The sequence below is a fragment of the Oratosquilla oratoria genome, chromosome 6 (genome assembly GCF_046742065.1).
Source record: "Oratosquilla oratoria isolate Oo_2021 chromosome 6, ASM4674206v1, whole genome shotgun sequence".
Taxonomy (NCBI): Eukaryota; Metazoa; Arthropoda; class Malacostraca; order Stomatopoda; family Squillidae; genus Oratosquilla; species Oratosquilla oratoria.
Window position 1 is genome coordinate 66,226,116 of NC_134782.1, and position 15,341 is coordinate 66,241,456.

The following is a 15,341-nucleotide window of genomic DNA, read 5'->3' on the forward strand; positions in this document are numbered from 1 at the left end:
ACAATACTTGTACCATCAGTGTAAATAGCAGCTAACAAAATCTGATTGTCCAACAAGAGAGACTCTTTTTTTTTTCATTAAAAGAACAATACTCGTACCATCAGCAAACAATCCTCCTTTTTTGTTCAGGTTAAATGTCAGCTTTTTCCACTCCAACAAGAACCTTCCAGGGTTTAAACACTCAGCAAATTCTTGGTGACGACATAAGGCTGATACAGCAGACTCTCTAGTTCTTTTCCTTCTGCCCACTGGTTTTCACTTAGTTGAACATTCTGTTTATCTAGATCCCCTGTCTGGGGTATTGGCTGCATGTTATTGTGGCAAAGTAGCATGCAGTTCATACTTTAGGGTCTATATGGGGCGCCGCTACGGACCAGAGCCATGTACGGGTGGCTAATGACACACACAAAAATTTTAATGGAGCTTATACAAGCACTGACGTGCATACACTTCCACGACTAGAGAAAGACTGGCGTCGCTGGGGCACGCCACGATTTCGCGGGCAAACATACCCGGTCGCATGGTTCGATTACAAAAATGCACACGAAATATACAATAATAATTATACATATATATTAATAAATAAACACAACGGGAAATATACATAAAACACAAGAAATGGCACCATTACAGCCACACATCATTTTGTCTGTGATAGAGGAAAACTCTGCTCATAGAGAAATGACACTTTTATACTACGACTGTCCCTCCGTTATGCTGTCCCCCAACCCCTTGTTACTGTCCTGTACCATTTCTCATATTATTCATTTCCTTTTTTTCGCCTACCCTGTGGTGGGGGAAGAAAATGCTACCACCAAGTCTTTCCACTTGAGTCGTAAGAGGCGGCAAAAAACGGGACGGGGAATGGGATTAGGAGTCCTGCTACCTGTAGCCCCAAAGGGGACATTCCTAAAAAAAAGTAAAGGCATAAGAGGGTCTGGGAGTTTTCCAACCAGTACCCTAAGGTTTGGGTCTTTTAATGTGCGTGGATGTGGTACAGATGAGAGTAAAAGTGAGAGATAGGCAGTATGTTTGTGAGAAGAAAGATGGATGTGCTGGCTTTGAGTGAAACTGAAATGAAAGGGAAGGGCGAGTGTGAGTTTGGGAGTGTAGCTGGGAGGTACTCAGGAGTGAAAAGAGGACGAGGGAGAGAAGGGGTGGCTGTACTAGTAAGTGAAGAGATAAGGAAGCGTGTAATGGAGTGGAAGGAGGTTTCTTCAAGGTTGATGTGGATGAAGGTGGAGCTGGGAAGGGAGATGTGGGTTTTTGTAAGTGCGTATGGGCCTTGTAGTGAGAAGAGCGTAGAGGGAATGGAGGCTTTTTGGGTAGATATAAATGAGTGCATAGAGTGATAAGGGAGAAATGTCAATGTAGTTGTACTGGGAGACCTTAATGCTTGGGTAGGAAACGAACCAATAGACGGAGTGATTGGGAAGTATGGAGTTCCAGGTAAAAATCGTAGTGGAGAATTGATGGTGGAGATGTGTCTTGAAAGAGAGTTGCTTATAGCAAATACAGTGTTTAAGAAGAAAGTCAAGCATAAGTACACATGAGAGAGGGTGGTGGATGGAAGGGTGGCAGATAGAGCGTTAATGGACTCTATAGTGGTGACTAGGTGTATGGTAGGAAGAGTTAAGGATGTACATGTTCTAAGGGGAGAGAGTGGGGGAATATCAGATAATTTTCTGGTGGAAGGTAAAATGAGAGTGGAGAATAGGTGGAGAAAGAGGAAAAGGGCAGGAGGTAGGGAGGTACTTAGAGTGAACTGTTTAAATGAGAAAGAAAAGGAGAATGAGTATAAGAAGAAGCTGAGAGAGGAGTGGGAGGGAGTGAAAGATAGAGTAGAACTAGGAGTGGAGGAGGAATGGGAATGGTTCAAGGAGGGAGTCATAAGGTGTGCAAAGATGGTGTGTGGAACAAGAAGGGCGGGAGGAAATAGAAGGGAGAGTAGTAAGTGGTAGGATGAGGAAGTGGTGTAGAAGAGAAGAAGCAGGCATTCATAGATTGGCTACAAATTAGGACGAGAGAATCGTATGAGAGGTACAAAGTAGAGAAATGGGAAGTTAAGCATAAGATAAAGGAAGCAAAGAGAGGAGCAGATGTGAAATGGGGTAAGAGTAAGAGAAAATTTTGAAAGTAACAAAAAAGATGTTTTGGAAAGAAATTAAAAGAGGAAGAGGAGGCGAATCAAGTAGAGAAGAAAAGGTAAAAGGTGCAGATGGAGAGATGATAATAGAAGAGAAGGCAGTGAGAGGAAGGTGGGCAGAGTATTTTAGGGAGTTGCTAAATGTGAAGGAGGATAGGGAGGGAGAGGTAGTTGCAGTGGGAAGCGATAAGAAAATGAGAGTGATGAGTGAGGAAAATGAAGGAGAAATAGGGAAGGATAAAGTGAAAGCAGCTGTTAAGATGATGAGAGCAGGTAAGGCAACTGGTTTGGATGGATGCCATGTAGAATGTCTGAAAAAAGTAGATACAGTTGTGGTGGACTGGCTGGTGAGGTTATTTAATGTTTGTTTAAGAGAGGGTAGAATGCCGAAGGACTGGAGGAGTGCCTGTATAGTTCCGCTTTATAAGGGAAATGGGGACAAGTGTGAGTGTAGTAGTTTCAGAGGGATCAGCTTGTTGAGTGTAATTGGGAAGGCTTATGGGAGGATCTTGATTGAGAGGATTAGGAGAGGAAAAGAGGGAGTAATTGGTGAGGAACAGTGTGTTTTTAGGATAGGTAGGGGCTGTGTAGATCAGATTTTTGTGGTAATACAGATATGTGAGAAAGCTATAGGAAAAGGTAAGGATGTTTTTTGGGCTTTTATGGATCTGGAAAAGGCTTACGACAGGGCAGATAGGAAGGCACTGTGGAAGCTACTGCAGATATATGGGATAGGAGGAAAGCTGTTAAGAGCAGTCAAGAGTTTTTACGAGAGTAGTAGAGCTTGTGTTAGGATTAGAAATGGAGAGAGTGAATGGTTTGAGGTAAAGATGGGACTTCGTCAGAGATGTGTTATGTCTCCCTGGCTGTTCAATCTATACATGGATGGGGTGGTGCGAGAGGTGAATGCAAGGGTAGTGGATCAGGGATTGAAGATGGTTAAAGAAAATGGAGAAAAGTGGGAAATAAGCCAGTTGTTGTTTGCTGACGACACTGCGCTTGTAGCAGGATCAGAGGAGGGATTGAGGAAGTTAGTGACAGAGTTTGATAAGGTGTGTAAAAGAAGGAAGCTGAAGATAAATGTGGGTAAAAGTAAGGTGATGAGATGTACAAGGAGAGAGAGTGACAGCAGGCTGGAAGTGAATATTAAGTGTGAGAGACTAGAAGAAGTGGATAGTTTTAGATACTTGGGTGTGAATGTGGCAGGAAAGGGAGGAGTGGAGGCGGAAGTAGAATGTAGATTGAGGGAAGCGAGTAAATGCCTTGGTGGATTAAAAAGTGTAATGAGAAATAGACATCTGGGAATGGATGCTAAGAGGTTATATGAAGGAGTGATTGTGCCGACAGCACTGTACGGGGCAGAAACATGGAACATAAGAGAGGAAGAGAGGAGTTTTAATGTGTTTAAGATGAAATGTCTGAGAAGTATGATAGGGGTTACTAGGCTAGATAGAGTGAGAAATGAGGAGGTGAGGAGGAGAACAGGGGTGGAAAGGGAACTGGCAGATAGGGTTGATGAAAGAGTATTAGGATGGTTTAGACACATGGAAAGAATGAGTGAAGAAAGATTAGCAAAAGAGGTGTGGAAAGCAGAGGTGGAAGGAGTGAATATGAGGGGCGTCCTAGGATGAGATGGATGGATGGGGTGAAAGGGGCATTACAAAAGAGAGGAACATCTGTTGGGGAAGGACGGGAGAGGACAGAAGATAGGGGTGAATGGAAAAGGGTTGTGTATGGATGATGCTGTAATGCATGAGGGGGAGTGGGTGGGGGATGGGGGGGTAAGGAAGTATGTATGAGAATTTTTTTTACGAAGCCCAAAGGGATTTCTCCCCGTCTTCTCCTTTTCTGCATGAGGGGACGGAGGGGGGGGGGTCGCCGAATTTATGAAGCGGCCTTGCTGTGGATGTGCTGTGGCTTGCGACACTGCTTCTGACCCAGGGCAGTGGACAGGATGCAGGGATGACCCATCATCCAGGAAGTGCCGAGATAAGAGGGAGGGAGGAGGGTGGAGGGGAGTGGAATATGTAGGGAATGGAATGGGTGGGAGTGGTTTCTATGCCTTTTTCTTTTTGGCTACCTCCCTTGTAAGGGGGGAAAAGCCGTTGGTATGTATGTATGTAAATCTTTGATCATCTAATAGGTGCTACCCCCAGCGTGTTGCTTGATTTAAAACATCCCCTTTTCCTGCACGCCTCTTTAGAATAGCATCTGTTTTTGGTGTTCTGGCTGCAACTGCTATTTGCCTCAACTTTCCAATGAGGGTAGCTGCATGACGATCCTTCAATCCATCTCTTATGGCTAGTTGCAGTGAATGTACATCACAACGCATATGTTGAATTGTAAATAATTTAGATACTTCTTCAACAATAATATCTAAAACATTACAGTTCTCTTCTGGCTTTTCTGTTAGTCATGATACTCTTCCAGGAATGTTCTCCTCATCGTCCCATGTTTTCGTACTTTCTTTAGTAGCTTTATTTATTTTATCAAATGTGCTCAACTTATTTGGAGCGTTATCAGTAACAATACGTAGAACTTTCTCTTATAATTCCAAGACCTTCTAATACTTCTTCCATCAACTTCCGAAGATATTCACCAGTGTGATGTGTCTGAGCGTGCTTCACTGTCAAAACCTGACGTTAATGGCAAAACAGTTGACTCTGTGGCGTGTGTAAGCATTAATTTTAATAAAGACAAAGCATCCCTTTACATTTTTTAAGTTCTCCTTTCTTATATTTAGCCTCTTTAATTACAAGTCTCTTTATATTTTCTCTTTACAGTGAAACTCCAACTTTTCTAGCCATTTCTTCATTTAAACCTAGAAAGGCTGATTGTGAAAAAATATATATATAGGTACACTATTTTCTACCGCCATTTCAATTATCTAACTCTTTAACTTCTGTGATGTCATTGTTACGGTAACTATCAGAAGTAAAGAAAGTTGATAATTGGGATTGTCTTCCTGAAAAATTCTCATCTTTCTTAGCTGAAGTAGATGGAGTGATTACATTACTCTCTTCTTTATCTTCTCTATTTACTTCTTCAAACTCCTTCGGATGATAGCATCGTAAATGTCTTTTCAAATTTGGCGCTCTTGTAGGAGCACTCTTTGTGGAACCAGTGGAACTAGTGATTTTTGAATCGCATAATTTTTCACCCTCATTATATATGGTACATTGACACTGATCATATTTTCCATCTGTTGTGAGTGTAAAGTATTCAAACATTGCTAACTTTGATGGAACTCTTTTTGCCATTCTTATTTTTATGAAAGTAGCAGTTGCCGACAAGACTGACGAGTTAAACACCTTTATTTGTAACAGCGGGCTGGAAGTGAACATTACGGGTGAGAGTCTGGAAGAAGTGGATAGTTTTAGATACTTATTTTTGTGGAAGGGCGTTAATGGTCCAAACTTATGTAACTTTTTAAATTTCTGAATATTCGATATAAGTCTTAGATATAACACATCAGAATGAAATACTTCATGAAAATGAAAAATAGGATATTCGAGTATCTGCAATATTTGAAATCAAAACATAAATATATATAGGACTATTGGCCGTATGCAGAGAAGAAATTATACTGTCCCCTTAAATTTACTATAGCTCATTTTTCCTAAACCGTACACTTGAAAAAATGGATTCAATAATTGTGTGAAGTTAGGTTAGTCAAAATGGTTAGGTTAGGTTAGCAGACCTAGGTTTGGTTAGGTTAGTAGGCCTAGGTTAGCTTAGTAGACCTAGTTTAGGTTAGTAGGCCTGTCTCAGTTTAGGTTAGCAGGCCTAGGTTAGGTTAGTAGGCTTAGGTTAGGTTAATAGGCCTTGGTTAGGTCAGTAGACTTAGGTTAGTCGACCTAGGTTAGGTTAGTAGGCCTAGTACACCTCAACAATAACCCATTTAAGATAATGTAATATAATAATTTCTATATTCCACATTTGAACATTGGCATAATATTTATCTTCTATTCTTTTTTCATTTTGTAAGTCAACATTTAATATGCAGGTTACATCACATAACTGTCTTAACTGACACAGTTCACAACACTAGTTAAAATATGTGGCTTAAAACAGTACTGAAATTTTTAAGAGTAACTAGGTACAATCTAGGTTTATTTTTATTGAAATACCGTTTTCCATTTTCAAATAATTACTAATAAAGTAAGTATAAAGTCATAACTTATCATTTTAGCTAAAAAAACAACAACTTTGTCATGGAGATTTCTCTTTAGTCTGGTTTTACAGTCGATTATGTGTTCTCAGTTACACCGGAATAAAACAAACATGACATTTTTAAACATTGAGCAAACCCACATATTTTTGATAAATGTACACATAATATCACAAGGAATGTGATACATTTCCCCCTATCTCACCTCATAAAATGAACACATTAATTAACTTCCCGTGTTCTAGTACAAGTCCGCACAATACACACTGCATTTACTCTGCTTCAGGAGCAAATCTTATGGATATGAGTTCGGTACAAGGTCATTATCGTCAGTTGAACATGTTTGATACAATAATACTGGAATGTATATGGACTATACATAATTTCTTTATATTATTACTTATTGCCCTTCATACTGTTTTCATACCTTACATTGCATAACAATTACTGACACCAGTAGCTATGCGATCATTAGATGCACATTTAGCCTACTTTTGGACAGATCTTATAATGCGTATGATACAAGACATGGCAGAACATGTTTGATACGGTTTTCGTACCTCTCTTCCTGTCCTAATGCATTGAAATAACTGACACCAGTATCTCATGATTTCAATGTATATATATATATTATGATTAAACAGAATATGTGTTCAGGACATTCCAATTATCTATAAGGATTTGTTTCTACTCTTAATATCCATATTATAATGTTAAAAAATGGAGAGGGAATAAAAGAGGAGAGGGGAAAAAGAGAGTATATTGTGGTAGTCTACAGTTGACCGTTGAAATCATAATCATCCTACTATTTGGCAACGCTGCAGTGGGAGGAGCCACCATATTGGTGGAATGGTAGAAAAGATGCATATAGAACTTGGCAGGAATATTACAGCTTCCATGACCCTGTACTAAAACAGAATGCGAAACATTAATGTGTATATTTACTTTGTTAAAAAGTACACAATACTTATGTTTATCAAAATTATCGGTCTATGCATTAAATTGAAAGCAGCATTACACAAAGAGGATTGGAGGTTGAGAGTAATGGCCACGAAGATAAGAGGATAAGATTTATAACAATTCATGATATAAAACAGTGATGTTTTTTAAAGAGTGTGCACTGTATAACTTTACACACTAAACTAGGGCAAAAAAGTGTAAATTCAACTAGAGTCGGAGTCGGAGTCGGTATAGTTTTACCGATTACGACTCTGACTCCAGAGGCCCCATAATTGTTTCCGACTCAGACTTCGCAGCCCTGAGAATGAATATATATATATATATATATATATATATATATATATATATGTGTGTGTGTGTGTGTGTGTGTGTGTGTGTGTGTGTGTGTGTGTGTGTGTGTGTGTGTGTGTGTGTGTGTGTGTGTGCGCGCGCGTGCGTGTGATTTCTACTCTATGGCTGTGTGGGTGATGTCAGACTCGTTCTCATTGGTGTGATCGCGTGACCCTCGCTCTTCTTCTCGGCAGAACCTGGCAGCAGCAGCAGAGATGGCCGACCTGGAATATGGTGTAACGAAACCGGAGGACGTGGACGAACTGTACCAGTTCTTAGCCGAGTCCTTCTTCCCCCGCGAGCCCATGGTAGGTTCCTCGAGGAGGGTGTGTGTGTCTGTGTATGTGTGCATGTAATAATTTCCCATAACTGTTGTGATTAACCTGACATTACATAAATCGTGCTTCTGTCCTACTCTCCTTGATTCGACACGATGTGATCTTCTTTCCACCCTGAAAACACGACCCATTTTTTTTTTTTTTTTTTTTTTTTTTGTCTACTACATCTCTAATACGCAGGTCTATCTACCTGATATTAGATCACGTATTAAACTCACGATCGACAGTTATCATCTTCCAACGGGTGACGAAATACATATGTGCACATATGCAGCATATACGTATTTACAAATACATAAGTATTCCACTCCTATTTTTCTCTCGCAGACTATGGGCCTCGAGATGACCTGGGAGGATCACCGGAAATGGGTGACGGATTCTATGGGTGTATGGGCTTCCTGTGCCGCTTCGTTCCTCGTCAGAGACAAGTCCAAAGGCAACAGGATCGTCGGAGTGAGACTTTCCAGGTTTGCTGGAAGGGACAGCGGGCTAACTTTCGAAGAGAGCTTAAAGACGGCCACTGGAAAGGTAAGGAGAGACAATAGGAGAGCTGACTATCGGCGATTGTTCTTATCCTCTTCTTAACAGATGGGGACACAGGTACAGAACATACTGATACAAAACAGGCAACAGTCCAACATTTCTTCTTGGAGAGACCCCTAGCATGACCCCCGAGGATTGTTCTTGACTACTGCGGGGCTGTGAATTTACATTCAGTGAAGTATGAGGCTATAATCGGTACTCTTCTATCCACATCTCTTGGAGTTATATCTCAAAAGGACCAGGAGTATAAACATGTAGACTGAAGGCTGAATATGTTTGTCATTATGGGGTTTACACCTCAAGTGAGTTCCAGATTATGAGCTAGATGGCGACATCGCCAGTATCTTATCCGTCTTAAACGGGGGAGGTGGGGAGATTGTGTACAAAATTTAGGAGCAAAAAATTACTTTATCGCTAGACATTCCTTTTCTCTGAGCACACTGACTTAAAATCTTTATTTCCTCACCATGATTCTTATCAACTTAAGGAGTTTTTGATGTATTTTTATTGTTGACCCAACATTTCAGACGAAAATATTCCTGAACATGCTTTGTGAAATGGAGTCGGCGATCAACGTCTTTGAAGATGAAAGTGTCGATAAAGCACTTGACTTCGTGATTCTTTGTGTGCACAAGGACTACGTCGGGAAAGGAATTGCCACCAACTTAGTCGAGGTATGTTAAACGTAGTCACACTGTACCACTGAGAGGCCAAACCCTTGTTCACTATAAACCCACTATCGGAGAAATAATAACGGAAGTACAGGGAAACTGTATATTTCGACTACTGTATATTTCGACTACTATCTGTAGTCCTCTTCAGCATTTTGCTGAAGAGGACTACAGATATTAGTCGAAATATACAGTTTCCCTGTACTTGCGTTATTATTTCTCCGATAGTGGGTTTATAGTGAACATTTACAAATGTGTTATAACATACCAATTTCCAGCCAAACCCTTCTTAATAAATTTATTAGTGCCCTTACTCTCCAGATTTCTGTGTCTTACCAGTCTTGGTTTTCCACGCCCCTCTCCTCATCTTCCACCACTTCCTCCTATTCCTCACGTTCTACCTCGTTCACCCATTTTGTCATCCCTAGTCTCGTTGGATTAAAGGAAGACTTTAGTTTAGTTCATACAATACCCATCATGCTTCTCTGTGGATCTGACTGTCTATAGGTCTACTTTCCACGGTTTTCTCACAAGAATGCTCTAGTGTTAGTTTACAACATTACCCTTTCCTAACATTGTTTTCATCCGCAGAACCATCTTCTAGCAAGGTCAGAATATTCTTTTGGGTATGAGCCCTAATTTGTGGAATGTAGTGTAACTATGTTATTTTTTTTTTTTTTTTTTTTTTTTTTTTTTTTTCATTCCTCCCATCTCGTTCTTTGGTACCTGGCCTGATGTCTCAAGATTTCCCCAGTCCATCCACGTTTTGTGTTTTCTCTGACGATACATGCTTCATATAGCTACTTTCCCTCTGGCTGTTAGCACACGACCAATTCCGTTTTCTAAATGAATACAAAAACACAAAACACATACGGACAGTGAGAAAGGCGAGACGTATACACACACACTGGCCAATAGTTCTGTGGACCATTTTCATTTCTGACCATGGGAAAACAGTGTTCGCGTATTTCCCTGTCAATCACGTTAGTTATATCACCAGACGTCATACTGAAGGAAGTGTAACAAAAACCGTATCAACCGTGAAAGACTTTAATTCTTTAGCTGGAAAAGGTTTTTATTTGCATGAATAAAGTCGTTAATAAGCTTCCAGAGGGCGACGGCATCAACAAAGTGGCTAAGTAATCACGTTATCAGTTTCAGTTCTTGATGGTGGCAAAAATAATTCTTTATATAATGAACGCAATTTAGATTTGCAGTCACTCACATCTGAATGTATACATATGAACTCCTCCGTTTTTATTATTATTATTGTTGTTGTTGTTGTTATTGTTATTATTATTAAAGATAAGTCTTGGCCAACAGATGGCTGAGAAGCGGGGAAAGGAGCTAGGTGCCCAGATCGTCGGGGTCCAGGCAACCAATTGCATCAGCCAGAACCTCTTCAAGAAGATGGGCTACACAGTAAGGAAGGCGGTCGTCTACGGAACCTACGAGTTCGAGGGCAAGCGTGTATTCAACACTAGTCTCCAAGGAAAGACCACTTGCTTCCAGATTCTGACCAAACCCTTGTAATTGACCGGATGTCTTTGCCCAAAACTCTCTTGGGCGCCAAATAAGAAATTGCAATAAGAGTAATAACGGTACCTGGTATAGTTTTCCATCAAGTCGATACAAAAATGCAGCTTCCATAACAATATTATACATGGTACTCTTTTATTTTTACATGATTCAATGAATCGCTATTTCTACCTTAACCAGTGCATGTCACCATCATAAAAGTTTAGGTCTATTAAATATAAAACACTGAATCCTCTCTTCCTGGCAGTATTCCATTTCTCACAAGATGTCTAGGCCAACCATCCCTGATTACTTTATCATTATTGTGTGTATATACATATATGCACAAGGAGGCAAAATCTGACTGTCGTCTCCCAACGACAGCGGCGAAGCAACGACTGGTCTATCAAGCTGGTAGTGAATAATTAGTGGATAACACCTGGTTTTACAAAGGCTGAGCATGCCTAGATGCGGCCGAAACCGTCGCCTTTGCTGTATGCGCTTGGATTGTTGGGTCAGATAACAATCACTGCTAGGAATCGGAGAGGAGAGCGGGATTCGAACCCGGCACGACTATGATGACGTCACCAGCACACTAGTATCTATTTAGATACCCTCAATACAGGAGCCTCATGGAAAACCATCATTGGCGAACTCGGGAAATGAGGATCCTCCATTCATCAAGTATTACAAGAGAGATGATGTGGTGACCGGGGCGATTGAAGAAGGCTGACAGGTCGACACAGATCTACCAGGCGGCGAGAAGGGTGAGAAATGGAGACACACACGCTGGTCGATAGTTCTGTAGACCGTTTTCTTTTCTCATAATGGGAGAACAGTATTCGCCAGTTTCTACTGTTGGACTTCTGGAAGAAGTATGATGCCTCTGCGCGGTACATAAGCCCTGTACCAAGGTCTAAATATATTCTTAGATCTTGCCCTGTACGATCATTCAGCATCCAACTCGTAACCTGTCTTGCATGCACCTTCATTTCTAGCTTCTTTTGAAAGTGCCATTTCTCCCGTCTCTATTCATACTATACGAGTTAAAGTGACTTCCAATATTGACATTTTCTTTATGGAGACCAAACTAACGTATCACTTAGTCGTTTGTACTTAGTTTTACTTATCTGCATAGTTCCATTCCTGATATCAATTGTGTATAATTTCCATATTTTCTTTACACAACCACACTTGTTTCCTGTTCTTTTGTGGACTTCTTGTTTTATTTTTCCGTTGAAATTACTCCCAAAATTTCATCTGTTGTGTCTTTGTATCACTGATAAGCTTGGTTTTATTTGTGTATATAAAAAATTCCGTATCATCGTTGTCAATGTAACTTGTTTCCTACATTTTGTATTTAACCAGTTTTTTTTTTTTTTTTTATCTGTGCTAGGGCGTTCTTTGCTTTAGAATATACAGTTGTTCACTTTTTCGCTGTACATTCTTAATAACTGTTCATATTTGTCATTTATTAGTTTATTAACTTTATGTAATACCAATATTTTTCTCTGAAGTGAATATAAACTCTGCATAACTTTATCTTTTAAATAAAGAACATATTTTTCCTTATCCTTATATATATATCCTAAAAAACGTAAAATTCTATTTTGAACTTTCGTTGACTTGTAGAAAGTATGTAAAAGACGTGCCACAGAAAGTTGTGGAGCGTGTTTGAATGAAATAGAGGAAATTCCGTTGAAGGCTGTCATTCTTTTTTTCGTGAACATGAAGATATGAGGCGCTCCATGCCAGACAGGCGAAGACGCCTATGTTTTGAGTTGTCGTTGTCCAACGTTTGACCCAATGAGGCGCCTCAGAGAAAACGTATTTTTGAGGCTTGGAGGGGATGGCCGGGTACGTTAAGGTTGCGTGATGTTGCTGTGGTTCTCCAACGTGATTATGGATGAGGTGGTAAGAGAGGCAAAAACTAGAATGCTAGACAAAAACCTAGAAAATCTAGAGACCTAAAAATTGCTAGACATGAATCGGTGTGAGGAAGAGGAATGGCATAGGAAGTACACCAGTTAACCAGTAAAAACATTATGTGAGGACTAAGTCATCATCGGTACAATATTTCATTAATTCGAGTTTTGTCAAGATGTAGTTGATGAAGTTCATATGAGCGTATTGCTGTGCCAATAAAGATATCATTCTGATGTGGTCCTTTTTCAGATTCACTTGTTAGCAGTTGCCTATGTCACATAAACCATATTTGTGGATGACACTGAACCCGGGCCTCTCGGAGGACAGGAGGACGTGTCTTATGATACGGAGGGTGGCGCCCCGAGGGTCATCAACCCTCGGCAGTCCCATACCTCCGACCATCAATGGTCTTCTAACGCCTCACGGCTTGCTTCGTCAGACCCTAGCCGTAGACTTTGACCTCTTCCATCGTCCGACGTCTCCGGGTCGTCTGTGGGTGGGCGGCCCGGGGACTCTTAGGGGACGGGGGGGAGGGGGACGTGTCGGGTGGTGCGGAGGGTGGCGCCCCGGGGGGTCGGCGGTGCCCCCGACCATCGTGGCCCTCTAGCACCTTTCGGTTTGCCTTTTCGGGCGGGTCCGTGAGCCCACCTTCCTCCCGGAGCCGCTCACGTAGACCCAACAGGAAGTCCTGCTCGAGAAAGAGTTCTATCTCTCCCAAGAGGCCTAGGACGCTCAGCTCGTCCACCCTCCACATCCCGGTCACGGCACCATCCTCCTTCCGGGTTTCTTAAGCCGATAAAAACAATTTAAGCGCCACGAGCCGCGACAAAGAAATATTTTACCATGTTAAAATTGATTTTAACGCTCACTGTGACTCAGGTCGAAGTGGACATGACTTTTCCTATTCAACTTAAGCTAATCTATAGTCATGATGGTCAAGAATTTTACTATGTTAAAATTAATTTCAACGCTCACTGTGACTCAGGTCGAAATGAACATGTCTTTTCCTATTCAACTTAAGCTAATCTACAGTCATGATGGTCGAGAATTTTACCATGTTAAAATTAATTTCGACGCTCACTGTGACTCAGGTCGAAATGGACATGACTTTTCCTATTCAACGTAAGCTAATTACAAGTCTCTTTATATTTTCTCTTTACAGTGAAACTCCAACTTTTCTAGCCATTTCTTCATTAAAAACCTAGAAAGGCTGATTGTGAAAAAAAATTATATAGGTACACTATTTTTGACTGCCATTTCAATTATCTAACTCTTTAACATCTGTGATGTCATTGTTACGGTAACTATCAGAAGTAAAGAAAGTTGATAATTGGGATTGTCTTCCTGAAAAATTCTCATCTTTCTTAGCTGAAGTAGATGGAGTGATTACATTACTCTCTTCTTTATCTTCTCTATTTACTTCTTCAAACTCCTTCGGATGATAGCATTGTAAATGTCTTTTCAAAATTGGCGCTCTTGTAGGAGTACTCTTTGTGGAACCAGTGAAACTACTGATTTTTTAATCGCATAATTTTTCATCATCATTATATATGGTACATTGACGCTGATCATATTTTCCATCTGTTGTGAGTGTAAAGTATTCAAACATTGCTGACTATGATGGAACTCCTTTTGCCATTCTTATTTTTATGAAACTACCAGTTGCCGACAAGACTGACGAGTTAAACACCATATGAGTATGGAGCAGTGTTGCCGTTCATAGAATTTTTGATGCGGAATGTAGCATAATGACGACATCTGGCAACTGCCTGTAGCTTTTTTTTTCATTCGCCACTTGGCAAAAGATCGACATAATAACTATCTATATAGTATGTAAATGTTATCAATACGGATGTTATAAGAAGTAATTAACAAATTGTATTCATTTGACTGATGATTGGCTTACTACAAATATATTTAGCAGACATAATAGGGTAATTTCAAATTCCTCTTTCCGTACAATAAAATTCCTCATAGAAAATTCAGCTTTTTACGTTGGATATATCTTTTCTTACTATGTTTACACATATTTCTGAACATTACTGTGCAGTGCACTAGCAAATTATTGTAGGAAATATGCAAACCGAGGCAAAATGCATTCGAACTATGAAGCAGAACTAGTCAGTTTTCCTTCCTGTTGCCTTCATAATAGCCGCACTTCAAGGATCACTCCGAGACGAGCCCTGCCTATTTGCTAGTGTGTTCAACTGATTTAATTTTCTCTAATACTACTGCGTGCATAACACACACGAAATAATAGTCCTCTAAACAGTCAAAGTATCACAAGTAAGTAATCTTTCATGGGTGTACCGAATCTGACAATGTTACCCCTTTATAGTAAGTTCATCCGAATGGGGGGGGCACTCCAAAGAAAATGCTGTGGTAATTGTTGTTACGGGAATGGCATTGTTTACCTTGAGCTACGGTAATTTCCCAAAAGCTTGTTTAATTTTCGAATCGGGAATCTTTCCTGTAACTTCGTACCACACTATCGTAATTTTAATTAATATTATTAAACTCCCCTTCCTCTTTATTATTTATTTAAGCCTAAGTTGTGATTTGATTAACAAATCAGGAACTTGAGAACTTACTTGAAGTATCAGTTGTCCCGTGGCTTCGAAACCGTTTTGAAGGCTCGTTAGAACTCCAGCCGAACGAGACTAAGTTTTAGTCCCTGAACGCCAGACTAGCTTCAACCTTGGTACCAGAGAGACAAGCTTTAACCCTGTCACCAGAAG

At 40.4% G+C, this 15,341-nt stretch overlaps 2 protein-coding genes across 4 annotated transcripts in view; both read left to right on the forward strand.

The window, feature by feature from the left end:
* Positions 1-12,227, forward strand: part of LOC143026204 (uncharacterized) — a 27,011-nt gene extending 14,784 nt beyond the window's left edge. For 2 of the 3 annotated variants that reach the window (XM_076186226.1, XM_076186229.1), the window contains exons 2-5: positions 7,802-7,915; positions 8,273-8,473; positions 9,016-9,162; positions 10,483-12,227. In XM_076186226.1, coding sequence (XP_076042341.1) covers positions 7,823-7,915; positions 8,273-8,473; positions 9,016-9,162; positions 10,483-10,692 — 651 coding nt within the window. In that variant the 5' untranslated portion in view covers positions 7,802-7,822 and the 3' untranslated portion in view covers positions 10,693-12,227. Of the gene's footprint in view, positions 1-5,441; positions 5,496-7,801; positions 7,916-8,272; positions 8,474-9,015; positions 9,163-10,482 lie in introns of those variants that run through there. The other variant, XM_076186228.1, reaches the window with a different exon arrangement.
* The window catches only part of LOC143026544 (uncharacterized), a 339,242-nt gene that overhangs the window by 34,020 nt on the left and 289,881 nt on the right, over positions 1-15,341 (forward strand). The window lies entirely within an intron of this gene.